Here is an 18,679-nt window from a genome sequence, read left to right as displayed (position 1 = left end):
ACGGCCTGGGATAAGAAGTGACTGTCAAACAGAACCTTCAGCGGAAGCGTTGCATACTTGTGTTTGCAAAGTGGCCCTTTGCCAACCAGAATGTCCCTGGACTTCCTGAGGTTCTAGGAGGCCTTGTCAAACCCCTCTGCACAGCAGGGACCCCACATCCCCAGTACACTAAATACCACTAAATTGCATGTTCACTGGGCTTGAGTTCGTACTTCCACTGTGGTGTCTCAGTGGCCTGGACTAGCACCTGAAATGGACAGGTGTCTATACCTAAGTGCCTCAGCAACCCTCATGACACTGGGGAAAGGGTCTGGCAGGCAAGGGAGCCTGTTGTCTGTGACTTTGTGGTGTTAGGGGCACATGATTCAGGCCCTATAAACAGAGCTGCCTGGAGCTTTGAAGCTTCCTACAGTATTGTATTGTATTGCATTGCATTTTTCACATCTCTATGGACAGCAGTGTTGTCCTCTGGCAGTAGGGGCCTATGGAGAGAGGAGTTCTGGACCCTGTGCAAAGTAACTCGCAAGGGTCCCCAATGACTAAGAACAGCACGGAGCCAATGACTGGACCCTTTCTGAAAATCTGTCCAGACTGGCCTGGCCTGGAGGGCTGCTTTGGCAAGAGCTGCCCTTTCTCTCTATGCTGTCCCACTTCTCAGGGACAGTGTTCCTCTCACCCTCAGGAGAGACCCAGAATGCCCCTTTCCCTCCTCAGCAGCAACACAGGCAGGCTCAGCATGCGGGACACTTTATTTGCTTTGACTTCTCCACATAATTATCCTTCACTGGTCAGGGAATGAGAGATGTGGGGAGGACAGGTTGAAGTCAAAGGCACTTTGAATGTTAACTGGGTTAAAAAGAGGTTGGTGTGAAAGTGACAAGCCTGTTTCAAAGGCTTTCGAAGTCTGTGCCCAGGAAATCTGGCCTCATTCAGCTGTAGCTTCCTCGGCAGGCATCACTGGACCTGGGCCTTCTACTGTGCCCCCAACCCCGACATCTTCAGGACCTGGCTGCCGCACTGCGTGGGCTGGCTCACACTGCATGGCCATGTATCCCACACTGAACACATGTGAAGTTCTATGTGCACAAAAGTGACAAATGTGGCCCAAGCCATGGGAGAGGGTGTGCCTGCAGCCTTAGGTACCTGCACACCATGGTGAGGCTCAAGTCTCAAGACTAATGTGAATACTTTGCCCTCTGAGCTTGACCTGACCTCGGAACCCTAGGGCAGTGTTTGCTCTCGGGGAATCTCTTGTGTACCAGAGAGAGAAGGAAGAGGAAGCGGTGGTCTGCACAGATGGAGCCTAGGGACTGCTCAGACCTCTGTAGTCAGAGGGAGTTTCAATAATCTCAGACCCCGAGCCAAGGACAGAGACAGTCTGTGAGAGCAAACAGGACGCTGGTTCCCAGGAGGGCTGTCCCCACGGCTAAAGCCTTGGGCTCTTCAGGCCTCTGAGTCTACCGCTTCTTCTTCGTCTCCTTCTTTGGCCTCTTGTTGGTGGAAGGGATGGCAGCCTTGGGCTTCTTGGACACCTCTGTACTTCTGGGTTCAGACTGTTCTGCCTCCTGTGTGATTTAAAAAAAAAAAAAAACAGTACTGTTAAGAAGAATCCAGCTTGACCAAAGGGATTCTGTCAACTGAAGCATGCCATAGAGACACAAGGAAGGACTATTACCCAGACCAAGGTCTGAAAATACATGGCACTGGGTGGCTCCTTTACCTTCCAGTCCAGTGGCCTGTGGGACTTCAGTCCCATGTTTTATGTGTAAGATAAGAACAGTAACAGACACCCCAGGGGGAGGGGGCTGATGAAGCCACAGGAAGAACCAGCAAGGCATTAGTTAGGCTTGGCTGTGAGGCCAGTTACTGTGGCTGGCACTCCTGGTGATTGTTTATCCTCAGGTTTTCAGCTGGAGGTGGAGAAGGCGGCTGGAAGGTGGGCTATCACTACACTGTGTGCTACGGGTCTGGTGGAGGTACCCTGGGGGAGGTTAGAGGCAGCCTCGGCCAGAACCCCAGGTTCTTAGCAACTGGGGCAGCTCTGCTCTGTTTTATATCCAGCGATGCGCCCTCATAAGATTTGGTTGGAACAAAGAATTTGCTGCTGAAAAAAGAAAGTTCAAAGCTGCAGATCTGGGTCTGGCCTCACTGGGAGATAAACAAGCTGAGACCCAGGAAGGGCAGGCTGCCCCAGGCCACTCTGCTCATACCAGAGCAGAATCTGGAATGGCAGCTCCTAGCTGGTATTCCTCTCATCTGGTGATAAGATGAGGAGTGCTGTGGCCCCAAAGGACACCAAAAGCAGATTAGCCTAGGGGATGTGGGACACAGCCTGGGCTTTGTCTTCAAGCTGCACTTGGTCTGCAGTGTTTATTCTTAAAATTCCATCTCCAGGTGGGGGTGGGGTGTGTGACACAGTGGCTCAGCCAGGAAAGGTGTATCGAGCCCAATGGTCCCAAATAGTAGGAAAGAATTGACTCCTAAAGTTGTGTTGTCCTCTGACCTCCAAGTGCACATGGTACACATGACGCCCATGCAACAAATAAACACATACATAAATGCAATAAACAAACAAACAAATAAATAAATGAAATTAAAACAATGCATGCCAGGCTGGTGAGACAGTGCAGTAGCAAAAAGCAGCTGTCATGCGCGGTTCAATTTCCAGAGTCTCCATGAAGGTGGAAGAAAAACCTAACTCCATAATCGTCCTCTGACTTCCACACATGTTCTGTGGTACCTATGCACTTGCACACATCACATACACACATATTCACTCATACACAAAACACTCACACAATACACAGCTTCACACAGACACATACAAATGCACCACACATACCTGCACACACATATGCACATACATAAATACCTATTCATACTCATACATGTATATATACCTGCACGCACTTAAACAACACTTTCACACACATATGCACACATACACATACAGTCTCATACATACATATAGTCACATACACGCCCTCATACACACATGTTCAGACACACATGCACACATACATACAACATACACACACACACACACACACACACACACACACACATCATCCACAAAAACACATAGTAACGTTTAAAAAAATTCAAGATGCATGCCAGCTGGGTGACTGACTTCCCATGAAATCTGGACTCACCAGCTCTTCCTGGGTTCTCTATACACACAGTGATGGCAGCTCTGTGTTCCCTTGTAGTGACTCAACAGCACTCTCCTGTACTCAGGGCCAACAGCCCAAGGTGGCAGAACAGCGTGGGGAAAGGTCGACCTGCCACCACCTCCTGATACAAGGTCTCACTGGGTAGCCTTGGCTGAACTTAATATGGGAAAGGTTGCTGCTTGTTTTGCCCCTAGATTTTTTTCAAACTGTTATGAGATTTATTAATTTTATTTTATATGTGTTTTATGTGTGTGTTTATATGTCTGTGCATCATATGTGTTCTCAGTGCACAGAGGTCAGAAAAAGGTACTGGAGTTCCTGGAACTAGAGCTACAGATGGCCATGAGCCACCACGTGGGTGCTGGGAACTGAACCCAGGTCCTCTGCAAACAACTCAAGTACTCTTAACTGCTGAGCCATCTCTTCAGCCTCCAAACCTCTTGATCTTTACTTAAAATATAAAAATTAAAAAGTAGACTAAGGCTATCTCCTAGCTCTGGAAGACAAAGACATTCCTCTGTTGTGGTGGTCTGAATAGGCTTGGCACAGGGAGTGGCACTATTAGTAGGTGTGGCCTTATTAGAGTAGGTGTGTCACTGTGGGTTCGGGCTTTAAGACACTTGTCCTAGCTGCCTGGAAGCCAGTCTCCTCCTAGTGGCTTTCAGATGAAGATATAAAACTCTTAGCTCTTCCTGCACCATGTCTGCCTGGACACTGCCATGCTCCTGCCTTGTGAACCTGTAAGCTAGCCCCAATAAAATGTTGTCCTTATGAGAGTTGCCTTGGTTATGGTGTCCGTTTACAACAGTAGAGCCCTAACTAAGACATCTGTGTTGAACTCATTGAGCCCAGGTTCTAGCTAATTTTATTTTCTGGCATTACCCAGCCTCCTTCCTGCAAGGGGAGGGACTGCAGTTCAGGGAAATGGCCCTGTGGGTGTTAGGAGAAGGCTTCAGGACTGGAGCTCACATGCCTAAGCTGCTGAGTCTCCTCCTGTCAGAACTCCAAACTGGTATCCAAAGTCCTCCAACACTATTATTTATGTAACTTGGCCAAGAAAAAAAAAAAGTTAGAAAAACAAACAAAACCAAGCCCTAGAAAAGTGGCTGTCAACTACACACCCTTGCAGAGTCCATTGGGCAGGCTCATGCTTAAGGCAAACCCGGCAGGATATGACGTCTGTCACTGAGGGCCTTGGGAGATGAGTGCTGCTCCTTACAGCACCTGCACACGTCGTGGAGACCGGCTGCCTTTAGTGCCCTGAGCAGAACTAAGGCATACACTGGAGAGCTTACTGAGTCCTGCCCGAGTCTCCAGGATGGAGCTGCTACTCTGAGCTCAAGCCTGTTATGGTGGGGGCTGGTATAGTGACCTCATGGCTGTCCTGTGCTGCTTCACGCTACAGAGGTTCTTCCTGCTGCCTCGTCCCTTTTTGCTCTGAGACTCCACACCCATTCAACTACATGCCAGATAACTAGTATGGGCATGTCCCATAGCCTTCCAACTCAACCATCCCAGGTCACATGGCATCTTTTCTAGAAGTCCAGCCTTCCTCCAGTAGGAAGAGTAACCAGGGTCCACTGCTCTGCAACAGGTCTCAGGGCTGCTGACCCAACCTTCTCTCTGTCTTGACTCAGCCCCTCTCTAGCATCTGAGACCCCCCACCCTGCTGCTTCCATTCAGCCACTGTCCCTGCCCTACTGCTGCCTCTGTTCACTCCTGTAACTGCCACAGGATGCTTCCAAGATGCAGGTTTCTCCACTGTTCCCCACCCTAAGTCTCCCCAGGGGCTTTCTATCATGCATTGCCTCCTGTCCCATACCTGAGAAGGCAGTTGAAGCAACATAAGAGCACCATGGTCAGGTGCAGGGATTCACAGGAGCACCCTCTGTCCTTGCCCAGCTCCCTACCCTGTGGCTTGGGCACTCTTAAGAACATACTCCTGGGGTTGGAGGGATGGCTCAGTGGTTAAGAGCACTTGCTGCTCTTACTACGGACCCAGGTTCAGTTCCCAGCACCCATGTGGCAGCTCGCAATCACTTGTATGCAACTCCAGTTTCAGGGAATCTGACATCCTTTTCTGGCCTCTGAAGAGTATACTTACATGCATGCAGGGAAATCATTCAAACACATAAAGTTAAAAAAATAACAATAGCTGGGCGGTGGTGGCGCACGCCTTTAATCCCAGCACTTGGGAGGCAGAGGCAGGCGGATTTCTGAGTTCGAGGCCAGCCTGGTCTACAGAGTGAGTTCCAGGACTACACAGAGAAACCCTGTCTCGAAAAACCAAAAAGAAAAAAACAAAACAAAACAACAACAACAACAAATTCTACTTATAATGACTGCCCAACCTTCCTTCTCTGTTGCATTTCTTTATGGAAGTGTCCAGATACTTTATAACACCACCAAAACTTTACCACAGACATGTATACTGTGTGTATGGTGTATACATGTGCAGGTGTATACATGTGTACATAGGTATGTGTGTACACATATGTGTGTGGAGGCCAGAGGCTGATGTTGAATGTTTTCCTTCATTGCATGTCACTTTTTTTTTTTTTTTTTTGGTTTTTCAAGACAGGGTTTCTCTGTGTAGCCCTGGCTGTCCTGGAACTCACTCTGTAGACCAGGCTGGCCTCAAAGTCAGAAATCCACCTGCCTCTGTCTCCCAAGTGCTGGGATTAAAGGCATGCACCGCCCAGCTGCATGTCACTTTTAAGGTGACATGTTCTCATGTCTGTCTTACCCAGTTAGCCATTGGCAGGACAGTGGCTACGTGAACAAGAGAGGAAACACAATGAAGGCGCATGGACAGGTCCTCTTGTCTATCACTAAGAAAACGTTGGAGACAAGGCCTCTTGTTTTCTATGAGCTCAGAGCACAGCACTTTCAGATCCAATTCATGCAGCCTCCAGTGTTGTCACCAGTCACACCACTGCCACACCAGTGACACCATGGCCATACCCCAGTCACACCAGCCTCACCACAGCCACAGCCCAGCCACACCACGGCCACACCTGCCCACAAGTCACACCAGTCACACCCCAGCCATACCACCATACACCAGCTATGCCCCAGCCACACCAGCCCAGCAGTCATACCATGGCTATACCAGCCCCAACACTGCTGGTAGTTAGCAAGTCAGGCCCTGTGCCATTCATCTAGACAAAGGATGGGCCTCAGGCTATAAACACAGGGAAAGGACCAGGGCTGGCTTGAGGTCTAGGTTGGTGAGCAGCAAAGGCAGGATCTGTGTCTCTCAGTGTTCCATTGTTAACTATAAAATCTATTTTATATACTTAGCAGCCCCCCTAAAGTCCCCTGACAGAATGAGAAGACCAGACTGTTCTAGATTCTGTCTGTCCCCTCCTTGTGACCAGTGGTCCTGGAGGAGTCAGAAAAGCGGGTTAACAGTGCAGTCACGTTTGCTTTGGGCAGTGGAAGCAGTCCTCTGTGGTGTGTGCACACCACAGTCATCAGGCCTCTCAACACACTAGCTGTTTCCTCCTTGCTCTTCCCGCCCCCACCCCAGCTTTTGGCACTGCCATCCATGCAGCTGCCCAAGTTCATTTCTAAGTTGTCCCTGGTCCCTCACGCCCCCACACCGATCTGTCCCCAAGGCCTGTTTACTCTACGTTCCAAGAGCTTGCCCCAAGCACGCACACAGTCCACTGCCCGAGTGGACCCATGGCAGCTCACCCACTATACATTCTGCATCCTTCCCTCAAATCCTCCTTCTCGCCCTCCACACACCTTCTAGTCTCTTCCTAAAACGATGACAACAGTCATGACTGGGACTGCTTTTAAATTTTAAAATGTTACTGGTCTTTTGTATGAGATGGATTTTAAAAGACCCAGTATGGTTTCCGGGAGGCAGTCTATTCCAGCCTTGGCCTTGTCTCCAGGCAGGTTCCTCTCACTCAGGGCCACTGGCATTGCTTGCTGACATCCACTTGTTGCACAGGGGCTTAGCACTCACTGTCTATTCATGTGTGCCCAGTATAAGAAGTTCTGTGCTTACCACAGGGGGCTGCAGAAGGACCAGTATACTCCAGTCACTTGCTCACTGGGCCTCATGATGATAAGGAAGTCACTGGAGCCTCATTTACTGGCAAGGAAGCTGAAGCCCTGACACTGCAACCTTCTGGGCAAGCTCCAGGGAAGCAAAGGCAGTTGTCACAGTGTGATCTGGGTCCTCGGTCTTAGCAGTACGGGGGTGAGGGACGGGTGGTGTTTCCCTCTCAGCTGACAGGAGTGACTTAACTTCTTTTCAGATGTGTGTGGCTGGGACAAGCCAGGGAAGTGCAGACTACACACCGAACAGCCTCATCTTTCAGTCTGGGGGTGCCATACCTCGTATAAAGCAATTGAGGAAAAAGAAGAAGCCTCCATTGCAGGTGCTTCCTGGGTCCATGGAGGTGTCTTTTGTGAATAGAACCCTATCCATAACGAGGTGACAAGAGAGCAGATCACCAGGTCAGAAAATGCTGCTATCAGCCAGGCCCAGGGAACGGAATCTGTGCAGTGTTGGAGAGAAGGATTAAGCTTCCTGTCTCCACTGTACAGCTCTATGAGGCTGTGCTCCTGCAAGGCAGGACAGAGCAGTGTCCTGACTCAACACTGTCATTTCTCCCTTGAAAACAGTCCAGGGAAGGAAAAGTAGCATGCTGCTCGGCGCCGCCGAGGAACTGTCTCATTAGACCCAGGAGCTTTCCTCTCTGGCTCAGCAAGATTAGGACCGCACAGAACTCAGACCAGTCAGCCTCACGCTGGAGCTCTGTCCCTTCCCACTGCGTCATTCCTGCCAGAGGCCCCAGGCAGGCCAGGGGCTAAAATAACCTTGTAGAGATGAAGCAGAGCAGTGGCCTTGAGACCAGGACAAGCTACCAGATGAAATGGGGAGTGAGGGAGGCTGTCCACAAGGGCTCAACTATGCCAGAAACACAGCATCCAAGACACTTGGCAGGTAAGTGGAACTGTGTTAGAAAAAACAATCTGGGCGGGGTAGCTGAGGAGACAGCTCAGTAAAGCATTTTCTGTAGTAGCACGAGGACCTGACTTCACATCCCCAGGACACATGTAAAGAGTGGGCGTGGCAGCACACACCTGCTATCAGGGCTTAGGGAGGCAAAGACAAAATGCCCCGGGCTTGCTGGCCAGCTAGCGCGGCTGAACTACTGATTTTGAGGTTCAGTGAGAGAACTCATGTCAGAAACATAAAGAGAAGGGAGCTAGCTGGGAGAGGGCTCCGTTGGCCAAGAGCTGATCCTGGCAGCGGACCTGGGCTGGATTCCCAACACTCACTGTCTGTAACCCATTCTAGGAGATCCAATGCTTTCTTCTGGCCTGTATGAACACTGCATACACATGGTGCATAGACATACACACAGACAAAACATTCTTATACATGAAAAACAAAATTAAAACTAAGAAAAACAAAACATGATGAACAATTAAGAAAGACAAATGACATTAACCTGGGCCTCTACATGCAGTTCTACACATTGAGTGCCCGTGAGCGTGCACGAGTACACGCGTACATACGTGTACGTACACACACACACACATACACACACATGCCACAGAACAGCCTCAGAAGCTCATCCTAGACACACTTTGACAAAACTCTACAGGTCCTTCGCACTGGTTAGTCTGTGGCTGCTGTGGCTAGCCTCCCTATGAGCTGGCACACACTCGCAGCCCAGCCGTCTTGGGAGCATGATGCCTTCACTCTGCCCACCACACAGCACTCTCAGAAACGTGTCATTAAGTAAAGCATACCTGCCTCCCAAGCTGGCTACAAGCTCCTCCCAAGCAGCAACCCCATGCCAGCAGAACCAGAGGTGGTTCTGTGAGCCAGTCCCAGGATGCCAGGACTAGGAATGTGTTTGTTCAAGTTAACTATGTAGTTATGGTGGCCCTGATGGGCATGGAAACTCAAGGCCCCCACAGAACTTTACACAGGCTCTCAGACTCTTGGCCATTGACCCAGAGCTCAGGGAAGGGCTTCTAGATCTCCAAACACTACACAGTCTTCAGGTTCTCTGTGGGCAGCACACTAAATGCCACCACAGTCACTATATGCGGGTAAGTCCCACAGGACAGCACGTGATCAAGTAAAGCCTCCGTGAGATTTGTAAAGTGACCTAGCAAGGGAATGGCTCTGAGCTATATAACCCCTGGTGACAAGGATGCTGACAGCAACTCTCTTCCCTACTCAGCATGGGGCCCGAGAAGGAAGTCAGTACCCTGGGAAAGGCAGGAACTGGAGAGACAGACAGCTCCAAAGACTCTAAGCTTCCAAGTCCACTCTGCCTCAAGCTCTCCAGTTCCCCAAGCTAATGAGCCAATACCATGGCTGTGTGGGGAAGCTACAGGGACTTCTAGGTGTTGGCAGCTAGTTGGTTGCTGAGATGAGACAGGAATATTCAAGATTAGCTCAGCCAACATTTTTACTCATGGTGCTGTCAGATGCACTCTGGCTGCCTGCTATACAAGTCACTGAAGAAAGCCAGGACCCACTGACTTAGGACTAACTGATTCTACATTCTGTGCATCAGCTGATCCAAAAGACATCTGGGGGTAGTGGTGGGGGAGTGGGCGCCTGGCAAGCTCAAGCCAGACAGGGGAGAGGGAGCAGCCATACACACTGCTTCACTATTCTTTCTTTCCTTTTTCTTTTCTTCTTTAAGACAGGGTCTCATTATGCAGTCCTGGAACTTGCTGTGTTGACCAGGCTGGCCTCAAACTCACAGGATTGGAGTGCTCTGCCTTGAGTTACAGGAAAAAGGCAGCACACAAACTCACAGGATCTAAGTGCCTCTGCTCCAGCATGTCTGGCTCACTGCCCATTAAGGTGCTCTATCTCAACTAGAAAAACCTACACAGACCTCCCCAGAAAAGCACCCAGGGAGCTTACAGATGTCATCACAGACTCCAGATGCCTAAGTCAGCTCTGCTAGAACCCCTCTGATGAGGGGTGCTTGGGCCTGGCAGAGACGGTGAGCAGAACCTGTTTGCAGTCTAGTTTCTGGAAATTTCACATAAGCTCCCCAGGACTCCAGCTTTTGGAGGAAGAGATCTCTGCTCCTCAACCCCAGCCGTCACTCTCTGCAGCTCCAACCCACTGACCACTGCTGTCCCCAGTAGGCCAGCTGTACAGTTCCTGCCAGAGGTCTTTCAACTAGACCAAGCAGGAAGGCAGCCTTCTTGGGATGCTGTAGCTGAGAGATAAATCCTGGGAGCGGTCACCTCACCACAGGGTCAGGGAGCAGGGGAAGTAGGCCCTGGTGAGAGCCATGAAAGGCAAGAGACAAAGGGGCAGAGGAGGAGGCAGAGGACACCTTAGGAGTCCCAGGTTCCCACCCCAGCAACGACCACATATCAGTCAATCTAAAGTGCACATAAACTTCAAGCATGGTAGGAAAATAAGGACAAGGTCAGGCCTTGCTGGAATCTTAATTTCTTTGCATAGTCCAGCAATTCCTTAGGTTTCAAGTAAGCATGTTAATGAAGCTGGGTGTGGTGGAACACTGATAATCCTAGCTGTTGAGGGAGGCAAAGGAGGAGAATCAGAGTTCAAAGTCATCCTTAGATACATAGCAAGTTCAAGGCCAGATGGGCTAGGGCCAGTCAGGGATACAGGAGTAGTGTCAGCTTCAAAAGCGTGACTCCCCAACGCACGCACGCACGCACACACACACACACACACACACACATTCTACATTACTCCAAGGTCTTTAGTCTAACTTCTCCCAGCTTTTCCTTTCCCAACTTGTTTGGTTGTTTTTTGTTGTTGTTGTTGTTGTTATTTTTTTTTCCCCAGAGAGGGTTGCTCTGTGTAGCCCTGGCTATCCAGAACTAGCTCTGTAAAACAGGCTGGCCTTGAACTCAGAGATCTGCCTGCCTTTTCTCCTGAGTGCTGGGATTAAAGCATACACCACCACCACTCAGCTCCCTTCTCAACTTGTGATATCAAGCTACCACTTCAAATTTAACCTATCCTCCTAAAATCAGTTTATGCTCAGGGAGACCTGGGGCAGACAGTGGTACCTGTTAGTCTCACTTGGGCATGTCAGCAAACTCCGAAGAGACTCAGACTCTCCAGCAGTTAGTCTAGGGCTACACAAACTCCCCAGATGGCCCAGCCAGGTACAGAACCACAGAATGAGGACACTCTCAGCCCCTGGCTCATGGGCAAACATTGGCAATCAATCTCTTTCCTGTAGAGCCTAGAGGCTATCTCAGAATCCTTTTTATTTTATTTTCCTTTTGAGACAGGGTCTTACCACATACCTGTAGCTGCCTACATAGACTAGGCTGGCCTTGAACTCAGAGATCACCTGCTCTGTGCTCTGAGTACTGGGATTAAAGGTGCGTGCTGCTACGTACAGTTTACATTTTATTATCTTTATTTACTGTATGTGTGACATTGTGAAGGTCAGGGGACAACTTGATGGAGTCAGTTTGCTTCTTCCACCATGGAGGTTCTGGAACTGGGAAAGGCTTGGGGCCTTGATACACTGGTCACCAGTGTCCCTCAGAACCCCCCCCCCCCCTTTTTTTTTTAACCATGCTCCATATAATCAAATTTGGCTTGAGAGATAAGTACATTTGCTGTCTTGTCTGAGTCTAAGGACCTGTTACCATCTCTTTTTTTTTTAAATTCAGCCTTCAGGAAAATACCTGGGTTGTGTGGCCTTGGCCTTAGGAGCAAATAAATGTTTTCTCAGGTCTTAGCTTAATGAGGTGTCAATGGGAAAACCTTCCATCTGGCTTAGGATTCTGGCTTGCATTGGCCAATGGGTTCTTGTTTCTCCCCTGAAAAGGAAGGGGGTGGTGTGGGAAGCATTTCTGTGTGTTCTTTTTCCCTCCTGATTAGCCTCCAAAGAGCTTTCCCATAATCTCCTAATAACTGAAGCACAGAAGGCATAAACCGCTATAAGGAGTCAGCTTATTGGAAAACAGGAAAGACATTCTTTTGCTTTTCAAAGGCTTTCCCAACCAAAAATATTATCTTCTGACCCAAAAAGCCGCTAATAAACCTTGTGTCTATATGCTGAGCAAGAGGATGGTTTGCCCTAAGCAAACCAGCAAAGAGCAGCACTGTTCTTCACCCACTCTGCCCCTCCCCCACCTCTGTAGCACCCTCAGCTACCAAGCACCTCCCCACTGCCCTCAGGCTGTGAGGAGCCTCTACAAGCTGCCCCTACTTTCCCAGGCTCTCTAAGACCTCCCTTGTCCCCCAGTTAAAGCCCCCTCCCCCACCCTGAACGGCCAGCTGGCTGTCAGATACACCCCAACCTCCCAGCCCAGACACTCACCACTGTGCTCTCTAGTTCTCACACACAGCTCTTCTCCTTTCCATGTGAGTAGTTACAGTTGTGGGAGGGAGAGGATGCTGTCTCATGGCAACACACAGAAGAAAGTTGGTAGCAGAATCCCTAGTCCCGGGGACCGACCATATGCTAGTCTAAGGCAGTAGGTGGGTGCATAGTACTTTATCATCATCATTATCATCATCATCATCATCATCATCATCATCATCACCACCACCACCACCACCACCACCACCATCATCATCCCCACCACTACTGACCCACAGAAAAGGTTTTGGTTGTCTTTGTTTTTTTTTTTAATTTTTAAAAGATGTTATTTGTTAGTATTCTGTCTAAACTCCACTCCAACATTACCGGGCAAAAGCCTGGGTATACTCCAATGCAGTTACCTGGCAACAGCCAGATAGGCCTGGCCCACTATAAAAGGGGCTGCTTGCCCCCTCTCCTCTCTCTTGATCTGCTCTCTGGTTTTCTTGTTCCTCCTCTGTCCCCTTGCCCTTTCCCCCTCTCTCCACGTGCTCATGGCCGGCCTCTATTCTTTTCCTCTACTTCTTTACTCTCTCCCTCTCTCTGCCTTTTTCTGCCTCTACTACCCTCTTAACTCCACTTCCAGCATCCTAACACGCCCTGAATAAACTCTATTCAGTGTGACTGGTCCCTCAGGGGGAAGAGATGCCTTGGCATGTGTAAGAAATATCTGACCACCATTGAGAATAGACCACTCCAGACCATGCGGTTCTAAGGGGGAGAAGGTTTATTCAGGAGATGGGGCAAAGGTGGGGAGAGGACGGTGGAAAGAGAAGAGAGAAGAGGGGTAGAGGCCGGCCATGACCATGTGGAGAGAGAGGAAGGGGGGAGGGGACAGAGAGAGAGAGAGGGTTTAAGAGCAAGAGTAAGAGAGTAAGAGAGCAAGAGAGCAAGAGAGAGAGGAGGGGGCAAGCAGCTCCTTTTATAGTGGATCGGCCTACCTGGCTATTGCCAGGTAACTGTGGGGAGGAGCATACCTGGCTGTTGCCAGGTAACTGGGGAGGTGGAGTTTAGACGGAATACTAACAGCATGGGCCCGCTGAGACATCCCCTTCCCCCATACTTCTCCACATACCCACAGAACATACTCTGTATCTCTTTATCTTTTTATAAACACATCAGTTTTTATTTTACTGTATGTGTATGAGTGATCTGTCTCCTTGTTTAAATGCATACCATGTGCATGCCTGGTACCCACAGAGATGGAAGATCAGGCTAGAAGAGGCTGCTGGATCTGCTGGAACTGGAGTTGGTTATAAGTCACCATGTGGGTGCTGGGAACCAAACCCAGATCCTCTGCAAAAGCAGCCAGTGCTCTTAACAGCTGCACTCTCTCCAGCCCCAGTTTTTGTTGTTTAGGATTTATTTTACTTTATTATTATTTTTTGTTTGTTTGTTTTCTTTCTTTTTTTTTTTTTTTTTTTTTTTTTTTTGTTTTTCGAAACAGGGTTTCTCTGAGTAGCCCTGGCTGTCCTAGAACTCACTCTGTAGACCAGGCTGGCCTCAAACTCAGAAATCCACCTGCCTCTGCCTCCCAAGTGCTGGAATTAAAGGCGTGCGCCACCACTGTCCAGCTTAGAATTTATTTTATTTGTATTTATGTGTTTATACTGGTGCCTACAGAGGCCAGAGGACAGTGTAGGATCCTTTGGAGCCTGAGTTCTAAGTGCTGTGAGCTGCCAAATGTGTGTGCTGGAAGCCAAGCTTAGGTGCTCTGCAGAACAGTAGCCATCCTAACTGAACCATCTCTCCAGTCCCCTAGCAGGCTCTTCTTAAAAGGAAATGGCGCACCATTTTAATCCTAGAATTTAGGAGAGGTGGGCAGATCTCTAAGTGTGAGGACAGCCTGGTCTACATATGAGTTTAAGACCAGCTAACACTGGAGCCAGTGAGGTGGCTCAGTAGGTGAACTAACTTGCCACCAAGCTGCTAACAGGAGTTTGATCCCCAGAGTCCACATAGTAGAGAGAACAGATAGATCCCTGTGAGTTATCCTCCGACCTCTACACAGACACATGCATCCACAAAAATGGCTAAAACAGCTCTGTGTGGTGGCACACACCTGCGACTGCAGTACTTGGGAAACTGAGGCAGGAAGGCTACTATTCTCAGTTTGAGGCAGCATGGACTACATTGTGAAATCTTGTTTCAGCAAAACAAAACAAAGCCAAGTTAATACAGTAAGCGTCAGTTAGGAAGACAGCTCCCTGAACTACAAGAAAAACAAAACCATTTGCTGCAATGTGTTTATAGTGTTTATATTTTAAAAGATGGCATAAGTTAAGGTTTCCTGCTTGTTGGGTGACTTAAGAGGCATGTACTTAAAATATTTTTTGCCTGTTTTTTAGGAGACATGTATTAAACTTTTTTAAAACTTTCATGGGAGGATGTCATAGTGAGCATGTGGAGGTCAGACAGGAACGCTCAGTTGATTTTGGAGAGCTTCTTTATGAGCCCTTTGTCAACTCCTAGCTCAAAAGAGCCTGCTTTGGCTCTTCCCTGAAAGCCTGTGGATGGACCCAGGCCTCTGCTCACTTCAAAGGGTTAAGAACAATAGGCGGAACATGGCTTCCTTTCCTAGCTCTCCAAATAAAACAAGTTAACACGCCCCCATCCCTGGAGAGCCAGGGCAGCTTCAGCAGGGGCAGCTAATGACAATAAGTTTGTCACTTACAATACCCACAGCATGCCCTGGCCGAGGACTGAGGCCGGCCACAGAATACCAGCACAGGCCACAAGCCAGTTCATGCTGGAGCCCCTCCAAGCTCTGCCCTTTGTCTTGTTTACGTGTGCATGAGAATGTGCACATGCTGTATGTGGTATATGCATCCACGTGCATGGAGACCAGAAGAAACACCTAATCTGGAGCTGCTATTTTCCAGCTAGGTTGGTGGCAGACAAGCCCTAGTATTCTGCCTGCCTCGCCCACCCAGGGCTGGGGTCCCATGCGCTTAGCTAACATGTGGATGCTGGGTCCTCATGTTGTACTGCCAGCCCTTCACCACTGAGCCATTTCCATATCCCACTGCAGGCAGGGTCTGTGCAGCCCACATCGGCCCTGAATTTTCTGGGATTACAGGTGTGTGCCACAGGGCCAGCTCGTAGTCCGTGTCCCCCTGGGAGACTTCATGCTCTCCATCCTCCAACATGGCTTCTATGTCATCTGACACATGCCCTGACATCTCAACTGCTTGCCCACCTCTTTCCACAGACATGCAAACCCACCTGCTGACTTGACAGACCACCCAGATGCCTTAAAGGCACCTTTTAAAATATGTAATTTATTTTTTATTGTGTTTATTGGGTTTTGTCCACATGTGTCTGTATGATGACAGCAGAAGCCCTGGAACTAGAGTTACAGATAGATGTGAGCTGCTATGTGGGTGCTAGGAATTGAACCCAGGTCCTCTGGAAGAGCAACCAGTGCTCCCTCCCTGAGCCATCTCTCCAGCTCCTTAAAGGCACTTTTTAAAAACCTAAAACCTAGTACACCTCTTCCCCTGGCCACATACATACCACCCCTGCTCCTTTGACTTGGTTCCCCCTGCACCAGGACCCATCATCCTCTCCGCTGCACAAGCAGGAGCTTTGGAACACAACAAGCTCCCAGATGTGCACGAGATGTGCAGTCTCCAGGATGTGCTGTGCATTATGAAACAGCTGGCCGTGGTGACATACGCCTTTAATCCCAGCACGTGGGGGGGGGGAGGGGGAGTTGGTCTATGAAGCCAGTCTGGTCTACATGCAAAGTGAGTTCCAGCCAGCCAAGGCTATATATAGTGAGACATTGGGGAGGTGGGGGTAGGAAGAAGGTATGATGTTTATGACTATGTGCCAGCTCAGTACTTCAGAGAAAGGATTACAAATATACAAATATTCATATATATATATATATACACACACATACATACACACACATACATATATATACACACATACACACACACAAAACACACAAGCTTTTATTTGGGTTAAAAACCAACAATGAAGCAAAATGATAAAGATGAATCATAGTAATAAAAACGGCTCCCTCGGGAGGAAACAGGGAGTGGTAGAAGCATAATGAGATCAAAGGAAAAAAGGAAACTTCTGTGAATGCGCCTTATTACACAGTTTGGGAATGTTATATATAAACATCTTATAAGATTTCAAAAACAAATTGAAAAGAAAAGTTCCTAGAAACTGAGAACAAGTTGTAGCAAATGTACCCAAGGCCTTCCAGAGTAGGGTGACCCACAGAGAGGAGACTGAGCACCGTTCACGCAATCTCCCTGCTGGAACGCAACCGGAGCGAGGCCAAGACAAACCCTCACCTTCCCACCTGAGTCAACACTGTCAACAGTTGCTGTCTTTCTAGGGATTATCCGCATGGACGGTCCCTGCTGGCATGGCTGGTCCCTGCCAGCACTGGGCACTGGATCTCTAACAGCTCCCTCACTCCCATGGCTGGTAAGAACACACTGTGCCTAACGCAGTAAGCACTGCGGCTTGTGCTGCACAACTGCTTGCTGCGAGTCTGAAATTTGAGCATACAGTAGGTAGAAAGTGCTTATATGACCAGCCCTTAATAAAAAGTCGTGTGGGCTAGGGCCTTGTGTGCACAACACCTGCCTCTCAGTAAGTGATGCCCTAGATCTAATGCCCGATACTGTCACAGAAAAAGACTGTTAGCTTACAGCCATGTTTATAGGCTGGGATGTTACTCATTCTGTAGAGTGCTTGCCTAGGATGCATGAGGCCCTGGGGTTAACCCCAAACATCCCATAAACCAGATGTGGTGGCACATGTCTAAAATGTCATCATTAGGAATACAGATGTAGGAAGATCAGGAATTTAAGGCCAACCTCTGCTATATGACATTGTCTCAAACAACCCAAAAAAAAAAAAAAAAAAAATACACCCGGGACACAGAGTCTCTAAGGAGTTCCTTGCTAGACAATGCTTCGTGATCTATGGACTGACTCCACGCTGTCGGAGCTGGACACATCTGTGTGGCTCCAGTTGGGGCACTTCTGGCCTTGGGTCAGTTCTTCTCCAGCTTTATCCCATGCCTTCTCTATAACCTTTTACTGTGGTGACCACAGCTGTGAGGCCTCCTGGCTCATCACTGAATCTAAGTTGGCCTTGATGACCTCCAGCATAGCAGGACAAAACAAATTAGTCATTTTGTTAATCTTTCTATGAAATAAGACTGCCAATATAAGCCAAAGATATAATGTTAGAACTGGCAAGATAGCGCAATGGGTAAAGGCACTTGCAGCCAAGCCTAACAACATGAGTTCAATCCCAGGGACCCTCATGGTCCAACTCCTGATGTTTGTCCTCTGACCTCCATACACAGTGGCACATGCACACACTCACATACCACCTGACTAAAACAAACAAACTACCCAGTATGAATTCCAATTCTTTCCATTGAGATAGAGTCTCACTGTGTAGCCAGCCCAAATTGGCCTACAATTTACTAGAGTCTAGACTGCCCTCAAACTTACAGCAATCCTCCTGCTTTAGCTTCCTGTATGCTGTAATTATAGGTGTGAGCCATTATACCTGGTGCAATTTCTTTTTTAAAACACATATTGTGGCTGGGTGTGTCGGTACACACTTGGTATCACAGCACTTGGGGGGGGGGCTGAAGTGGGAGAAGAGTAGGTTCAAGGACAGTTTGGGCTTCAAAGGAGACCCTATCTCAAGTATCAAAACAAAGAAATAAAACCCAGGTCAGTGGAATGGTTCACACAGTAAAGGCGTCAGCTGCCAAGACTGACAAACTGTGTTCCAGCAACCACATGGTGGCTCACAACAATCACAGATGGTTGTGAGCCACCAGGGGATCCAATAGGCAGGCACACACATACTCATATAAGCATGTGCAGGCAAAATATTCATACATATACAGTAAAAACCAAAAATTTTTAAAAATTTTAAAGTTTTACTCAAATTTTTAAAATGTGCTATTTATCGAATAGAGGGCTCACTGGTTAAGAGTACTCATTGTTCTTCAGGAGGACCTGGGGTTCGGTCCCCACCACCCACATCAGGCAGCTCACTGAACTTCAGCTAGTAACACAAAGGTCCTTGCTGAGTGACTGCAGCTGGCATCGCAGAGGGGATACTGAACCTCAGTGGTGAGCAGCAGTG

At 48.6% G+C, this 18,679-nt stretch overlaps 1 protein-coding gene across 2 annotated transcripts in view; it reads right to left on the bottom strand.

Annotated features, from left to right (window-relative positions):
- Window positions 1-731: 731 nt before the first annotated feature.
- The window catches only part of Manbal (mannosidase beta like), a 30,722-nt gene continuing 12,774 nt past the window's right edge, over window positions 732-18,679 (bottom strand). For both annotated transcript variants that reach the window (XM_034496931.2, XM_034496930.2), the window contains exon 3: window positions 732-1,565. In XM_034496931.2, the coding sequence (XP_034352822.1) occupies window positions 1,458-1,565 (108 nt within the window). In that variant the 3' untranslated portion in view covers window positions 732-1,457. The remainder of the gene's footprint in view (window positions 1,566-18,679) is intronic.

Source organism: Arvicanthis niloticus, chromosome 2, assembly GCF_011762505.2.
Source record: "Arvicanthis niloticus isolate mArvNil1 chromosome 2, mArvNil1.pat.X, whole genome shotgun sequence".
Taxonomy (NCBI): Eukaryota; Metazoa; Chordata; class Mammalia; order Rodentia; family Muridae; genus Arvicanthis; species Arvicanthis niloticus.
Note: the sequence above shows the minus strand (reverse complement) of the source record. Positions and strands in the feature narration are given on the sequence as shown.